Source organism: Balaenoptera ricei, chromosome 2 (assembly GCF_028023285.1).
Source record: "Balaenoptera ricei isolate mBalRic1 chromosome 2, mBalRic1.hap2, whole genome shotgun sequence".
Classification (NCBI taxonomy): domain Eukaryota; kingdom Metazoa; phylum Chordata; class Mammalia; order Artiodactyla; family Balaenopteridae; genus Balaenoptera; species Balaenoptera ricei.
Window position 1 is genome coordinate 5,602,348 of NC_082640.1, and position 14,279 is coordinate 5,616,626.

Sequence of the window (14,279 nt, forward strand, 5' to 3'; positions counted from 1 at the left end):
GGGTATCTGAATCGAAGAGTGGAGTAGTTAAAATCCCGTTTGCTGGCTGGAGAAATGCAGAGAAGCAGAGGAGATCTGATGTCTTAGCAGCGATGGATCTGCCCTGACTCTGTTATCATGGCGCTTCCATGGCACACTTCCTGGGCAGATGAGTCATGTTTCCTGGAACTGTCTGTCAGAGGAAGTTTGCTTCTAGGATGCCTGGCATTTTGCTTAGAATTCAGAGATAAGCTATTTCAATTCTAAGGACAACCGCTGTTCAAAACCACACATAAAAAGTGAAAACAGTGTGCCAAACAATTCAGCTGAAGACTCTCTACCGGATATGAATCTAGCACTGGACGAAGCAGAATCATGATTCAAAAAAGGAGTTTAGAATGAAGCGTATCCATTGGTTAATTAAGCCAAATACTTCGTAGTGTCATTAAGTGCAACAAGAAGCATTTTAGAAGAATTTTAAGACTCCCAAGTAAAATGCCCAAGTAAAATGTGAGTTTTTTTAATTACAAAAAATTAAAAGGAGAGATGTTTATTTCAGTGTGATCAAAATCCCTTTCCTCAAAGGAAAATGCTGATCATCTGTCACCGTCCCTCACAATGAAGAATTTTCATGTGATTGCATTAATTTGCTGCAGTTAAGGAGGCAAATACAGCAGCCTTCAAAAGAGAGCCTTTGCTCTCAGATTCAAAAGAAACTGTGTGTTTCCCCTCTCAGTATCCTCTCAAACATGAAGGACAGGATCAGGATAAATAATAATCAGACCTACCAATAATTTCCACACTACCCGCAAGCCAGTGAAAATTCCATTTGATGCTCAAAACTTGAAATTGCTGTATCCACACTTCCTTTCCTGGTGGTCCTCACCTAGCTCTGCTTCTCAGACCACAGGCATCGAGTGCATGCAAGGTCTCTTCCACCATCCAGCAGACACACGGCATGAAGCAGAAGGCTAGATTCAAAACTTAGTGGTCATTGTTGTGGATTTCAGTTAATTACACTGATGACTATTTTTTACAATGGGAACAATTTCCACCTGCAACATTTCAGAATTTTTTCAAAAATGACATCTTGACCCCTCAGTTCTTACACGTACTTATGTATTGAACAGGCTTTCTTCTCCCGCCCTCCCTCAATTGGGGAAGAGTCTGCATGGCAGGGCTTTCGGTCCTTCCAGCTCCAGGTTCTAGGATTTCATGCTGTGCTATATAGGTCCCTCCCTGTTTCTGAGTCCATCTGTAGCAGATGGTTAGGCTTTTAAGAGGCAGAATAATTTTTTTTAAATGTTGAGTGCTTCACAGTAGCGGTAGAGTTGGCAGAGGGAAGGCTGTGTGGTTCATGGAATTAAATGTTCATGTACATACGAGGGAGAATATGCTTGGCTTTCAAAGCATTTCACTTCCCACTAGGGAGGGAATTAGGCACTTATTGGTCCATCAGTGACTATCAAAACTTATGTTTGTGAGAGCTCTATAGTCCCTGAACATCTGAAAGAATGCTTTTTTAATAACGAATTAGTCTAATTAATAATAAAAACCTAGTTATGATTAAAAAAGGAAGCATTGGGGACAAAATATGGTTTTGAATTAATGCTGGAGGAGTTTACCTTATAACATTTTAATGGGCTAATTTTCATGGATCATCTTGAGACACATAAAAAAGATTATGGAGACAGACAATATAATATTTTTAGTAGACCAGCTGGGTATCTGAGAACCTAAAAGGGTATGGAATTCTGACACTGGAAAAACACTACCAGGGCACATCTACATTGCTATGTCAGTAGGTCCCCAGAGACAGTGCTTTAAAAATAAACTTACCTGATTACACAGGAGTACAGTCTTTGCAGACATTTTACAAGATACAGTAAAACCTAGATAAAATTAAAATAACCTAAATTACATCATTACTGAGAATATTTGGTGGTACTTATTTCCTGTAGTTCCATCCTATATATTTATTTTATTTTAATATTTGAAGGGGATCATTTTGTACATACTGTTCTATAATGACTTTTTTACATGTAACAGTAGCTTGCGAATGTTTCTCCTTGTTGTTTATTTATCTCCTTGTTACACCACAGCATTTGCAACATCGAATCTTCCACCATCACAATACAGCCACCCATTCTTGTTGTAAAACACATAGAATCTTTGCACATTTCCACTGTTATAAACAATGCTGAGATAAAACATCTTTGTAGTTAAACCTTTGCATACATCCGTGATTAAACAAACAAACAAACAAACCCAAATCGGCCTTTGTGGCTTCTAAGATAAGTAATATGTAGAAAGCAAAAATAAATATCAATGCGCTATTAAGAGGGCACAGCGACTAGCCACCCCATGGAAAGGAGACGATGTGGTCTGTGTTTGAGACAGACCTCTAATCCAGAGTGACACAAAATAACTCAGAATGTGGTCTTTCAGTGGTGTTTCTTGGTCTCCTGCAAAGCCCAGCACTGGGTCATTGTTTCCTTTTAGATGGTACCTCGTGCTTCCTGCTGCAGCCTGCAGCACGTGGCAGTGCGGCTTTTCCCGGGCCGGGGAGATGTGTGCCTCTGTATCCGAGGGCACTGCCAGCGCCCCGGTGTCGCACGGAGAGCGTTCACCTCCCAGGGCCATCACGGAGCCCTCTGGAGCCTACCATGCTCTGCTGATGTGCTTTCCTTTAAACATTTGCCTAATTTACCTCCCACAATGGGGTTCTTTTTTTACCCCCTGAGGCTCTTCTCACCCACAATGGGAGCCTTTTACCCTACCGGATGAACCTTGCTTGGCAATTTCTCCTGTTGTTACAGGAACATTTCAAAGCCCTTCAAATTTAACGTAAACTCTGAAAGTTCCAAGTTTATCCAGGAGATTTGTTTGTAAACATTGGACAACAATGTTCTCAACAGCTGTTCTGATAAAGCGGTTCCCATAGTTCCTGGCACAGTTGTTTTTTGGGTGGGGAAAATCGGAAGAGGTGCTCCAAGAATTCACCAGTTCCCACTCCTCTGGAGTTCCAGGGGCCAAGCAGCCAGAGCTTCAGGCTGGCCGGACGGAAAGGGGAGAGGGGGCTGCAACAGGACAAAACACAGGTAGAGCCACTTTGCTCACCAGTGGTCTCTCCCTGATCCGCTCACCAGGGCAGCCCTGACAGATTTCCCAGTGTCCTCTTCGCCACCAGCCCTGCCATGATCCACCATCTCCCTCCACTCAGACACACGCTCCATGGCCAGTCTGCCCCACTGTATGATCTGCACTGGGCTCTGCACCCCACACACAAAGCCAGGTCGTCATAGCAACACGCTGCCCCTGACGGCCATCCGTCTCCGCACAAGTGATTCACTGATTTGCTGCTTCCCCGCCTGGTCTGCCAGGGATGGTTTCTGAGAAATATTTCACGTGAGTCAGTGCAAGTTCTTTCTACCTACCCATCATATTTTTTCTCTCAAAAAACTGTTTCTGGTATGGTTTCTTTAGAAACAATGTTGGTTCCCTTTGCCTCTGACCAAGAGTTACAATAACATCTGGGGTACTTTCCATATGCCAGGACTCATCCTCAACCTATTACCTGGTTTGTCTCATTTGCTAAGCACAACAACCCTATGAGATAAGTACCATTAAGATGCCAAGTTTACAAAGAAATCTTAGCTTATGGAGGTTAAGTAATTTTCACAAGATTATATTCTAAGCAAATTTTAGAGCTCGACTGGACTTTGAATCTAGAGCCTGACACTGACCACATTGAATATACTCTAGTGTGTTCCTTCGGTAAAATTACTGTCCTGCTCTCAGTTGAAATATAATCTTCTACTAGTGACACTGACTTCAAAAAGCCACTCTGTGAACTCACTGAGTATAGTTCTCAGAAATTTAACTCTTTTCTTTTACATTGACCAGAATTTTTCCTCTCTAAAACTATCAGGGATTCGCTACAATACCTAGAATTCTCCCTCACGGCAGATGAATTATTTCAATTACATATTAAACTCTAAAGGATAAAGTTCTTTTGGGGTTTTTAAAGATTTGTAATAGGAACTGGACCAAAATTTTTTTCCAGAAGTTTCTCCATATTTTAATGATATCATCTCAAAGAAACTCGATTTAATTTCTTTATATGGACTATATTTAATTCTTCTTATGATTAAACCTCCACTATAAAAATGTTTTTCTTCCAGAAAAATTTCAAGTAAATAGGAAAAACAGTAGTTAGAAAAAGTGTGAATTCGATGCTGATCTAAAATAGAAAGGGCTGAGTTTTAGTTGTTACTCACTGTGATTCTAAAGTGGGTTTAGAAAAGAAGTCTATCTGTACATCCCAAACTGAGATAGGAGACAATTAGTTATAATTTCATTCATTAGGGTCACAAATTTTCAAAATCATAAAACCATTTAGCAGCAAAGAGGCCCTTGAAAAGCACATTTCTGTTCTGAGGGTTATTGCAGTTCATAAAGTTGATTCTTGCTGAGGGAACAGGTTACACATTAGCTGACCCTGGGTTTCTCCAGACTTGAGTTCCAGTGATTCGTAAAGTACCTACAAAAACCTTAATCCTACAAAAATCTCACTCTGTCAGTGATATGTCTTTGGTTTTCTGTCTTCCATTTTGTGTGCATGGGTCCGTACTATTTAGGAGCCCACGGATCATTTCATGCTGCAGCCGTAGTCAGAAATCTCTAATGGTCTCATCAACTATGCGTGCACCAAATTATCAAACCCATGCAAAGGAAGTAGGTAGAAATTGGCAAGCGAGACTTCTGCAAGAGATTTCCTTCCTCTTCGAGTGTCGTAAGAGTGGTTGAGATGTTTCAGGGTGGTGCGGGGGTGGAAGATCTAAAACACAAAAACCCTGAACGAATCTTCTCCTGAAGAGGATAACTGAAAAGATTCTACACAGCAGGTTTTGTACGTACACGTATCCACGTCTGAAGGTACATTAAATGGCAACTTGAAAATGTAAACAGCATTTCAAGTATTAAAAAAAACCCAAACCTCTAAGCACAGTTATACAAATTCGATCTTCATATTCAAAGTAAGAATCTCAGTCTTTCACTTCTTAGTTTCTGCTAGTCTCCTTCCTATGGACTCAAGGCCTCAAATACTGTTCAGATGGGGTAAATCTTGGGGCTTTCTGAAAGCCGGCAATGGTACCCTTAGCGGGACCGAGCCACATGCTGGCCAGCAGCCCCAGTGAGTCACAGCTGGGATGGCCTGTGGTTAACATTCGGCTCTGAAAACAGCATCAGGAGCAGGAGGCACCCACTGGTTTCCATGGTAACCGGTATTTGTGTACTTTGAAAGATGACTGTTCCTTTTTGGGTGGTAAATTTACGCAGGAATGAATTGTTGAGGTGACCATTAGCCATCTGTGTGAGTATAAACAAAAACCCCTGATTTAATTAAGGGTAAACGTTAGAAGGACATAAAATTAGGGGTATGGGATTTTTTCTTCTAGAGAGGTATTTTTCTACACTAATTAAGTCACTAATTTATTTGACATTACATTTAAGTATTTTCATCAATGTCTATTTGATGTTTATTTCAATGTATCATTCTCTTCCCTCCAAAGGCAAAAAGAAACTACTTGTTATTCACCACTGTTCCCCCCAGACCCACTCCCTTTGCCCCCAACCCCCATTCCATTCACAGTGTGTTATTTAAGAACCACTGGGATCAGGGGCTCTCCTTCAGTGAAGTAATTCCATCCGGAAGGAAGAAAAAAACATCCCCTCCAAGTCATGTGAAAATGTCACGTTTCTTAACCTTGCTGAGCTGGGAGGCGAAAGCACTATACTCTTTATGGCCGTGCACGGAATCTAAAATATGGCTCCTCGAAATGTTGCTACCTAGTTTTTCAGAAGATCCGTGAGGCTTAAGGCAATTATAGTTCTAGAGAAACCTTACCTCATGTTTTGTTGGATAAAGATGAAGTAATTAAAGTTTTGGTCACTGCAGCACAATCCAAAGTTTAGAATGAGCCTTTTGGAGTGGAAAACAGTAGAGCGATTTCTTGTTTATTATGCTTCGGCCTGAGAACAGTATGTTTATTTTTGTACTAATTAGTTTTGAATTGGAATTCATACCCTAGGTTTAACAGAAACTCTGTGGCTGAAATAAATGCCCTGCAGTGAAGCAGTAGTTTAGGAATAAGCAGATTACCATATAGACTCCTCCCCCACCTCCACCTCCTGCAGTGGCTGGTGCGTCTGGAGGTGGGAGGTGGAGCGCCCTTTTCGTTTCCTCTTCTTTTTATGTGGCTTTCTTCTTTCTCTCATTTTTGCTCCCTCCTTATGTCTTCTGTCAACCATCTGCAGTATTAGAAGTTTGATAATAAATGGACATATTCAAAGCAGTAGTGTTTAAAAAATTAAAAGGAAGCTGAAGGGACAGGTCTGAAAACTAAACCTCATCTTTATCATCTGCATAAAATGCTTAAGTTTAGTACTTAAGGGTGAGTGATATGACGGACTTCTGAGTTTCTCTTTTTAAATCTCAGCTGACCTTCCCCGCATCACACAGAAATGGACGGCTGATCCGCAGCCCGTTTTGAGAACTCAGGGAGACGAGCCAAATTTAGAAATCTGCGATTTTGATTATGACCTTGAACAAGGCCCTTCTGCAGAGTGGCCACAAAGGATGCAGACCTTTTGCTGCCTGAAAAGAGCATGCTGACGTTTAGGGCTGTAAGACCCTAACATGTATCTAACTGTGCAGCGTTAAAGTAACAATGCAGACGAAGTGCCATGAAAATCAGTGCAGCTGTCGGGGAGATGGCTGTCTTCCTTCACTGAAGCTCTACTGGGAACCCACCCTGGACAAAGCCCTGTGCTAGGCTGTGAGGGGACGTAAGAGGTAGTCTGGGCTCTAAGGAAACTCGTAATCAGTAGGGGAGAGAGACACACATGCCTATCACCAGAATGTGACCCTTTCCACAAAGAAGCACAAATGAAAAGCTGAGGGGTTTCAAAGGAAAACTAATCTATGACCGGCTACAGGGATTGGGGAAGGCTTCATGGAGGGGCTTTGTAGAATTTGATTAAGAAGTTTTCCAGGCTCAGATCAACCTGCTTCAAACAGTATTTCCTATCATAACATTTCAGTAAATAAAAATAATCTGGTCAGTTTGGAATTTACTGAATCCAGATGACGCATTGACATACAGACACACACAAGCACACACACGCACACGCGTGTGCTCTCCAAGAGAGTAATAAAGGAAGTGCATGATCAGACATCTTCCATTTCTTTATAATGGGCAGCTCATCCCAAGGGTAACTGGAACAAAGCATTTAATGTGGACATTTGGGGATTGAAAGAAAATGTCGTGGCCTGAGTCATGAGGAAGCCAATCTTTTTGGATTAACATTATTTTTCCCAGTTGAAGAGATATGGCAGAGAGGTTTATTATTTTAGTTTGGAGATATGTATCTGATGAAATAAGGCAGATAAAGGGTACCCAACAGGATGTATAAGTACCTCAGTGGGGAAATGGGCAAAGACCTCAGCAGAAAAGTTGCAAGAGGAGAAAAAGAAATGCCCAATAAACATGAAAGAAACTTCAACCCCAAAGTAACAAATTAAGACAATTACAAAAAGAAAACAAATTTTCACTATTAGCCCCAGTTTTTAAAATAATAGCAGTCATAAAATATTTCCATCAACTGTTGGTGGGAGAATAAATTGGTATAAACTTTCTGGTAAGAAGTTTAATAATATGTATCCAGAGCCATGAAAGATCATGCTCTTTCATTCATTCCCTTTATAGGAATCTTTCCTAAGAGAAATTTAAACTGTCAGACAAAGACTTGTATTTATTGGCCCCCAGATTGGAAATATCCTAAGTGAACAACAGTAGAATTGTAATGTAAATACAGCATATTAGTAGTATTTTGTGCCACTATTAAAAATGTGTACATAGACTATTTAGTGACAGGCTTAGTGAAAAGCAGGGAACACAATTATGTGTGTAGCCCAAATTGATACACACCCATAGTCACATATTCCCCTGCACACATATTTGTATATGTACATATACAAACAAGTGAAAAAAATGTTGGTAAGAGAAGCTTCTGGTATTAACAAAATATTAACTGTGGTTCTCTTCAGTGGGATTAATTTTCGTATCTTCCTTTCAGAGTTTTCCAAAATGTCTAATTGTTTATAGTTAGTATTTATTTTAAAAACTTATAGCTTACAGTTATAATACTGTTATTCACTGAACATCTCTCATGTGTGATTCATATGTGAACCCATCTCACCAGGCCCAGCATTTCCTTCTTCTGTGCCTGGATTATATTGGGTTGGCCAAAAAGTTCATTTTGGCCAACCCAATAATTTGGAGGGACCTCTCTGTATATAATTATCTATTTTTAATTCCTGTACTCAACCCACCTCAGTAGATTTACCCATAACTTTTGAACCAAGGAACAGCTTTTGCTGCATGAGTGGACTTTGCTTTTTCCATCTGACAAGCCCTGTAGGTTTTCACGCTGGGAGGTCTCTCTCTGATTGCAGCTCTATGATGGCCCACGTCGGATGGGGCGCTATTGTGGAGCAGACATTCCACCTTCAGGGAGCACCACGGGCTCCAAGCTTCAAGTGCTGTTTTATACCGATGGGGTCGGTCACCATGAGAAAGGATTCCAGATGCAGTGGTTCATCCAAGGTAAGCCCTCTGCTGATCTCAGTTGTATTTGGTAGTTGCTATTTGACCAAGAACCGTTCCCTTTGCAATTCTATATTTGGAAACAGTACCATCCACGAATAGTGGAACTGATATTCGGTGGCTGTGGGGTGCCCATGGCTGTGGCAGCTTGAAGCGGGATCTCAGTTCCTTGACCAGGGATTGAACCCAGGCCGCAGTGCTGCCCCGGCTCTCGTCTGTTTTGTAAAAAGAATTTTATTTTTTTTTTAAAGCCTCCTTCTTTTTTAAAAAATTTATTTATTTTTGGGTGTGTTGGGTCTTCGTTTCTGTGCAAGGGCTTTCTCTAGTTGCGGCGAGCAGGGGTCACTCTTCATCGCGGTGCGCGGGCCTCTCACTATCGCGGCCTCTCCTGTTGCGGAGCACAGGCTCCAGACGCGCAGGCTCAGTAATTGTGGCTCACGGGCTTAGTTGCTCCCTGGCATGTGGGATCTTCCCAGACCAGGGCTCGAACCTGTGTCCCCTGCATTGGCAGGCAGATTCTCAACCACTGCACCACCAGGGAAGCCCCTGTAAAAAGAATTTTAACAAAGAGATGGAAAACAGTGAAGCAGGTAAAGTGTTTATTAGGAGAGGAATACGTGTAGAGAAAGCACGGGTGCGCTCAGGTTGAGAGAGAGCCGTGCCTCTGGGGTAGTTTAAATCACTTATATGGGGCAGTTCTTCCGGGTCTCCTCTGGCCAATCATCTTGCTTTGTCTGGCTCTGAGTCCGTATTTGGTCTGACTCGGGGCCCTCCCCTGTGTGCGCGTGCACCTTTTAGCCAAGATGGATTGCAGCTCAAGTGTCTCTGGGAAGTTGACAGAACATATTATGGTCTGGCGCCCCCTCCCTTCTCCGAGCCCTGAGGAGCCTTTCTGTGCGTGTGTAGTTTGGGAGGTCTCCTTGCCCTCAAGAATGGGAAATGTATGGTCTCCTTATCTTGTCTCCAAGCAGGACTCAGCTCCTCCTGGCTCCTTCCATTCTCTTTATCCCCGAGTATCCGTCCACAGGGACAGATTCCATCCCGCTTCTGCCTAAGAACCTGCATGGTAATCTAGTGCCAGGCCTTAGAACGTTTACTCAGACGTTGGTGGCTCTTGGAGAGTTGAATCCTGTTGGGGTTAAGACAGGAAGTGAAGTCCAAGTGGACAGGATTTGGGTAACTGCTTCAGGAGATGCGGCCGCCAATTGCTTATGAGAAAGGAGGGAGCAGACGGAAGTTTCTAGGGGTGAAGGGCTGCACCTGGGCGTGGCAAGCAGGTCACGGGGTGCAATGGAGTCTCTCGGGGGAGTGGGACAGAATGAGGTTTAAGGCTCACCCTGACACTGAGCAGAGAAGGAGTGACGGGGATAGAAGGGAAGGAAGGAGAGTCAATCAGAGAGAGAAGGGGGAGGGAGAGGATTGGGCTGTGAGGGGAACCTGAGCAGAAAGCTTGGGCTAGTGATGCACTAAGCCAAGGACAGGGGTCATATCTGCCAAACGAGTAGGGGCAGGTAAAAGCCTGCCTACGAACTGGTGGTTCAGAAAGCAGGTAGGGATCATCACTCCTCTGCAGATGAAAATTCGTTTTAAACGCAAGTTCTGAAACTTCTAGACTGACCTCATGTGGGCCAGTCGAAAGGGAGAGGACCCCAGGGCAGTGCTTCTCAAACCCTGGTCCCCCAAAGCAGCAGTAGAATGTGTGAGAAATGCAGATTCTCAGGCCCCATCCCAGAACTATGGAATGGCAAACTCTGAAGGGAAGCCCAGTAATCTGTGTCTTAACTAGTCTCCCTGGCGAGTAAAGTTGAGGACCACTCTCCCAGAGTGATCTAGACCTGAAAAATATAGTCCTCGTGCATATTATATGAGCAGTTCTAGGCCAAGAGCTTAGGGCTCACTACTATGATTCAGTCAACTTGAAAGAGGAGTGGAGTTGCCATGTTATACCTGGAATCACACACAGACATCCTAAACTGTGGTCCTGCTGTCACAATCAGGGGTGAGCCCAGGGTGAGCATACGTGAATGTGTGTTGAGGGTTTTTAACATCGTAGTACATATATTATATGCATCGCAGCACTTTACACAACCAAAGAGCCCTATTATATACTTGAGAATGTAAGACGTTCTATTATTATGAACTGGAGCCTGAGTATATTTCGTTAAAACATACGTATAGGGTTTTTCAGTATTTAAAAATATTCAGTGGTCATCCACAGCTACTTATAACTTGAAATACAGATCATAAATTCCCAAAGTACGTGAGCGATGATAATTAAGCTTGTGGAAGTTCCGGATTGTCCTTTTCATCAAGTAGGTAGGCCAATTGGAATGCCAATTTATTGATCTATTGAATGACGGAGCTGGATTGATTCATCTCTGTAATACAGCCCATCTCTAGTATTGTGTGATTCAGAAATAGCCTGACTCTGAGGGAACTAGAGACAGTGTGGAAAGACCTAGAAAAAACAGGAAAATCTTGGGACATGGCCCAGATTCTGAAGGGCAAAGGGTACTTTCCAGAACGGTGTTTCTCAAGCTTCCACATGGATATGCGTCACTGGGGATCTTGTTAGGATGCAGATCCTGATGTGAGGGCTGAGGTAAGGCCCATGGATCTGCATTTCTGAAAAGCTCCCAGGTGATGCCGTTGGCGTGTCTCTGTAGACCACACTCGGAGAGCTTTCTCTTCTCTAATCTCTGAAGCGGTAAGGTTCTTTCTCACTGGGGCCCCAGCCCTTATCCTACTGACACTGGGTCAGAGAGTGGAAAGTAAGAAATGCCAACCAGGAGACTGAGGCTCGGGGCCTAGGGGCACGGTCCTCAGCCCGAGATACACGCAGGAATTGCCTGGGAGTTTTCACAAGTACCGGTGCCTGGGGTCCAACCCAGGAGATAGGGTTCCATTGGTCTGCGGTGGGACCTTGACTACCGCTAATATTGAAAAGCTCCCTAAGTAATTCTGCCATGCAGCTAGGACGGAGAATTTTAGGAGAAGTGATTTATTTTGCTGGTGATATCTTTCTCCTCAGTGCACTGCTTCCTCTCCCCTCCAGGCTGTTGTACCATACTAGCCCAAGGCCACACTAAGGAGTATGACTTCCTGGTCATTATTGGCTGCCCTGGACGACTGGGTTTCTCCAGCCAACACACGAAGCGCGGCTTTGAGTTTTGGTTGGGAGAATTTTTTTCTTCCAGTCCCATTTGGAATCTGTCTTCATTTGGGAGAGTCAAAGACATCCTCTGTCTATTCTTGTATCCTGTTTACTATTTCAAAACGTACTCCCAATTGCTGAAAACTTGCTAAGCTTGGAACCAGAGTTGGGCAACACAATTTTGCCAGGTAGGACCAGAACTGAATAATTTTTTTTTTTTTTTAACTCTGTGCCACTAGATGTAAATTATGCTTGGGAAGAACCTTCTGGAAGGAGACTGTTAGTGGTCTAGATCTGTGCAAAATTAACTGTCATATACTATAGCTACGCAATGCTGAGTTTCTACTCGGCATCTGAACTACGTCTTTAACTCGAGAGAGCCGGGAAGAGGGGCCGACAGAAAAGAGAAGGGTCAGGGAGGAGGCCTCCAATGGAAGAGGTTCCCTCACTTCTCACCGGTTGTTGGTAACCTGAAGGCAGAAATCCGATTTCTAGTCATCCCTGTGTTCCTTCCAGAGATACTAAGGAACGGTCAGTGTGTGACTCCTGCTCCAGGCCTGGTTCCTACACTCCTAGAGCTTCCAGGCGACTGGGAGAAGTAGCCATCTAGCCAAGAGGCACAGAAATCGACGTGCACTTAGCGGTGTGATGATGCCACAGGAGCATACAAAAGGGGATTCGACCTGCACAGGAGGCCAGGGCACTCCTGCATGAGGGTGCAGCTTCTGAACTAAAATCTAAGAATAAGCAGGAGCTAAGGAGGCAAATAGGAGAAGGAAAAGGGTTCCTAGTAGAAGAAAGACCCTGTGGTGGGAGGGAGCAGGGTGCGCGGGGGGGATCCACACGTCCAGGGCGGCTGGAGTCGTGTCACAGGTCCAGCAGGAGGAGCCAGAGAGCGAAGCAGGGGCCTTTGGGTCCCTCACTGTTAGGGGCTCGGGCAGGGACGGGCTCATGCCCTCTCTTTCCCGTAAACCCTTCAGGTTTCAGAGAAATATGAGTTTTTTCTTCCTTTTATGCATCTTTATTTGGGAGATTATCTGGACATTGAGCTTTGAAGCATTTATGACCTTGAAGTATCACATGTGCATACAAAAAAACCCATGTTTACTTGAAATAAAATGTTGGTTTTCAGTTCTCTTTTTTTTTCTTGTCATTTAAAAATTTATTTTTATACAATTTTAAAGGTTACTTTCCATGTACAGTTATTACAAAATATTGGCTGTCTTCCCCGTGTTGCACAACACATCCTTGAGCCTGTACTACACCCAATAGTTTGTACCTCCCCCTCCCCACCCCAGTAGTGCCCCTCCCCCCTCGCCACTGGTAACCGGTAGTTAGTTCTCTCTATCTGTGAATCTGTTCTTTTTTTGCTATAGTCACTGATTGGTTGTGTGTTTTAGATTCCACGTATAAGCAATATTTGTCTTTGACTTACAGAGAAATGAGTTTTGAGTAGCATCTGGAAGCACTGAAGCAACGTGGCGTGTTGTGGGATTTGAATACAAAATATTCAATAAATAATATTCATAATAATATTGTGAATATTATTCATAATAATATTCAATAATATTCGTAAATAAATATTAAACAGATACAAGGTCCAAAATACGCTTAAAAATTAGTCTCAATTTTAAATTAAAGAGAAATCTTCTTGAATGTGCCTGTGTGCACATGCACGTGTGTCTGTGTAGGTAATTCAGAAACATTGTCTGAGTGCAGCGTCTTCAGATCCGCATCTCAGAATCAGGCTCCAGTGCTGGGCCGGGACACACAGGCTAACACTGGCCGGGAAGCTGCTCTGCTCTTCCTCACCGGCCAGAGCAAGTGCCTTTAAACTCTGAGCCTCTTTTCACCAGAATCAAATCTCCTTTCAGGCCCTCTTTCCCCTCCCAGTCTCTCCCAGACTATGCAGCGAGAAATCCCAAACCTCTTCACCGCAAGCTCAGAATCTGCAGTGGCATCATTTCCTGACCATTGCTGCCGAGGAAGACTCCCCATGTGCTTCATTCAGGAGGCCAATTAATAAATAAACCCGCTCACAAAATGTGCCTCTTTGTCGCCCACACAAATCTTCTATTTGCTTTGAGAAAATGGATCTACAATTGGGCTTTCTTTGTGGGCACATCTTTGAAGCGGGTGTTGCGGGTGTGAGATTAACCACACTGCGTCGCCTTTATGCAAAGCATCAAAGAGAATCCCACTCTGTAAAGAAAGAAATGGCCACAGTTGCCCTGTCTGGCTAAACGGTGTGCAGTTTTCAGCGCTGACGGCATTGTCTGGGGGCTGAATTTGGCCTGGCCTCGGGGACCTGCATCTGGGTTGCTGAAGGGAATATAGAACTTTCTGCGAGCTGTGTGAATAGGGCCTCCCGGCCAGCTGCGCAAACCCCTCGCCTCTTCTGATCACGCCTCCCGGGGGCCCTCTTTCACTTGGCAGTGGAATCCGGCAAAAAAGCAAGGTCAAGGAGCTTTGTG

General features: G+C 43.6%; 1 protein-coding gene across 1 annotated transcript in view; it reads left to right on the forward strand.

Moving 5' to 3' along the window:
• CUBN (cubilin) overlaps positions 1-14,279 on the forward strand; it is a 267,353-nt gene that overhangs the window by 81,283 nt on the left and 171,791 nt on the right. Inside the window, exon 28 of the mRNA XM_059910072.1 lies at positions 8,501-8,651. Within this exon, the coding sequence (XP_059766055.1) occupies positions 8,501-8,651 (151 nt within the window). The remainder of the gene's footprint in view (positions 1-8,500; positions 8,652-14,279) is intronic.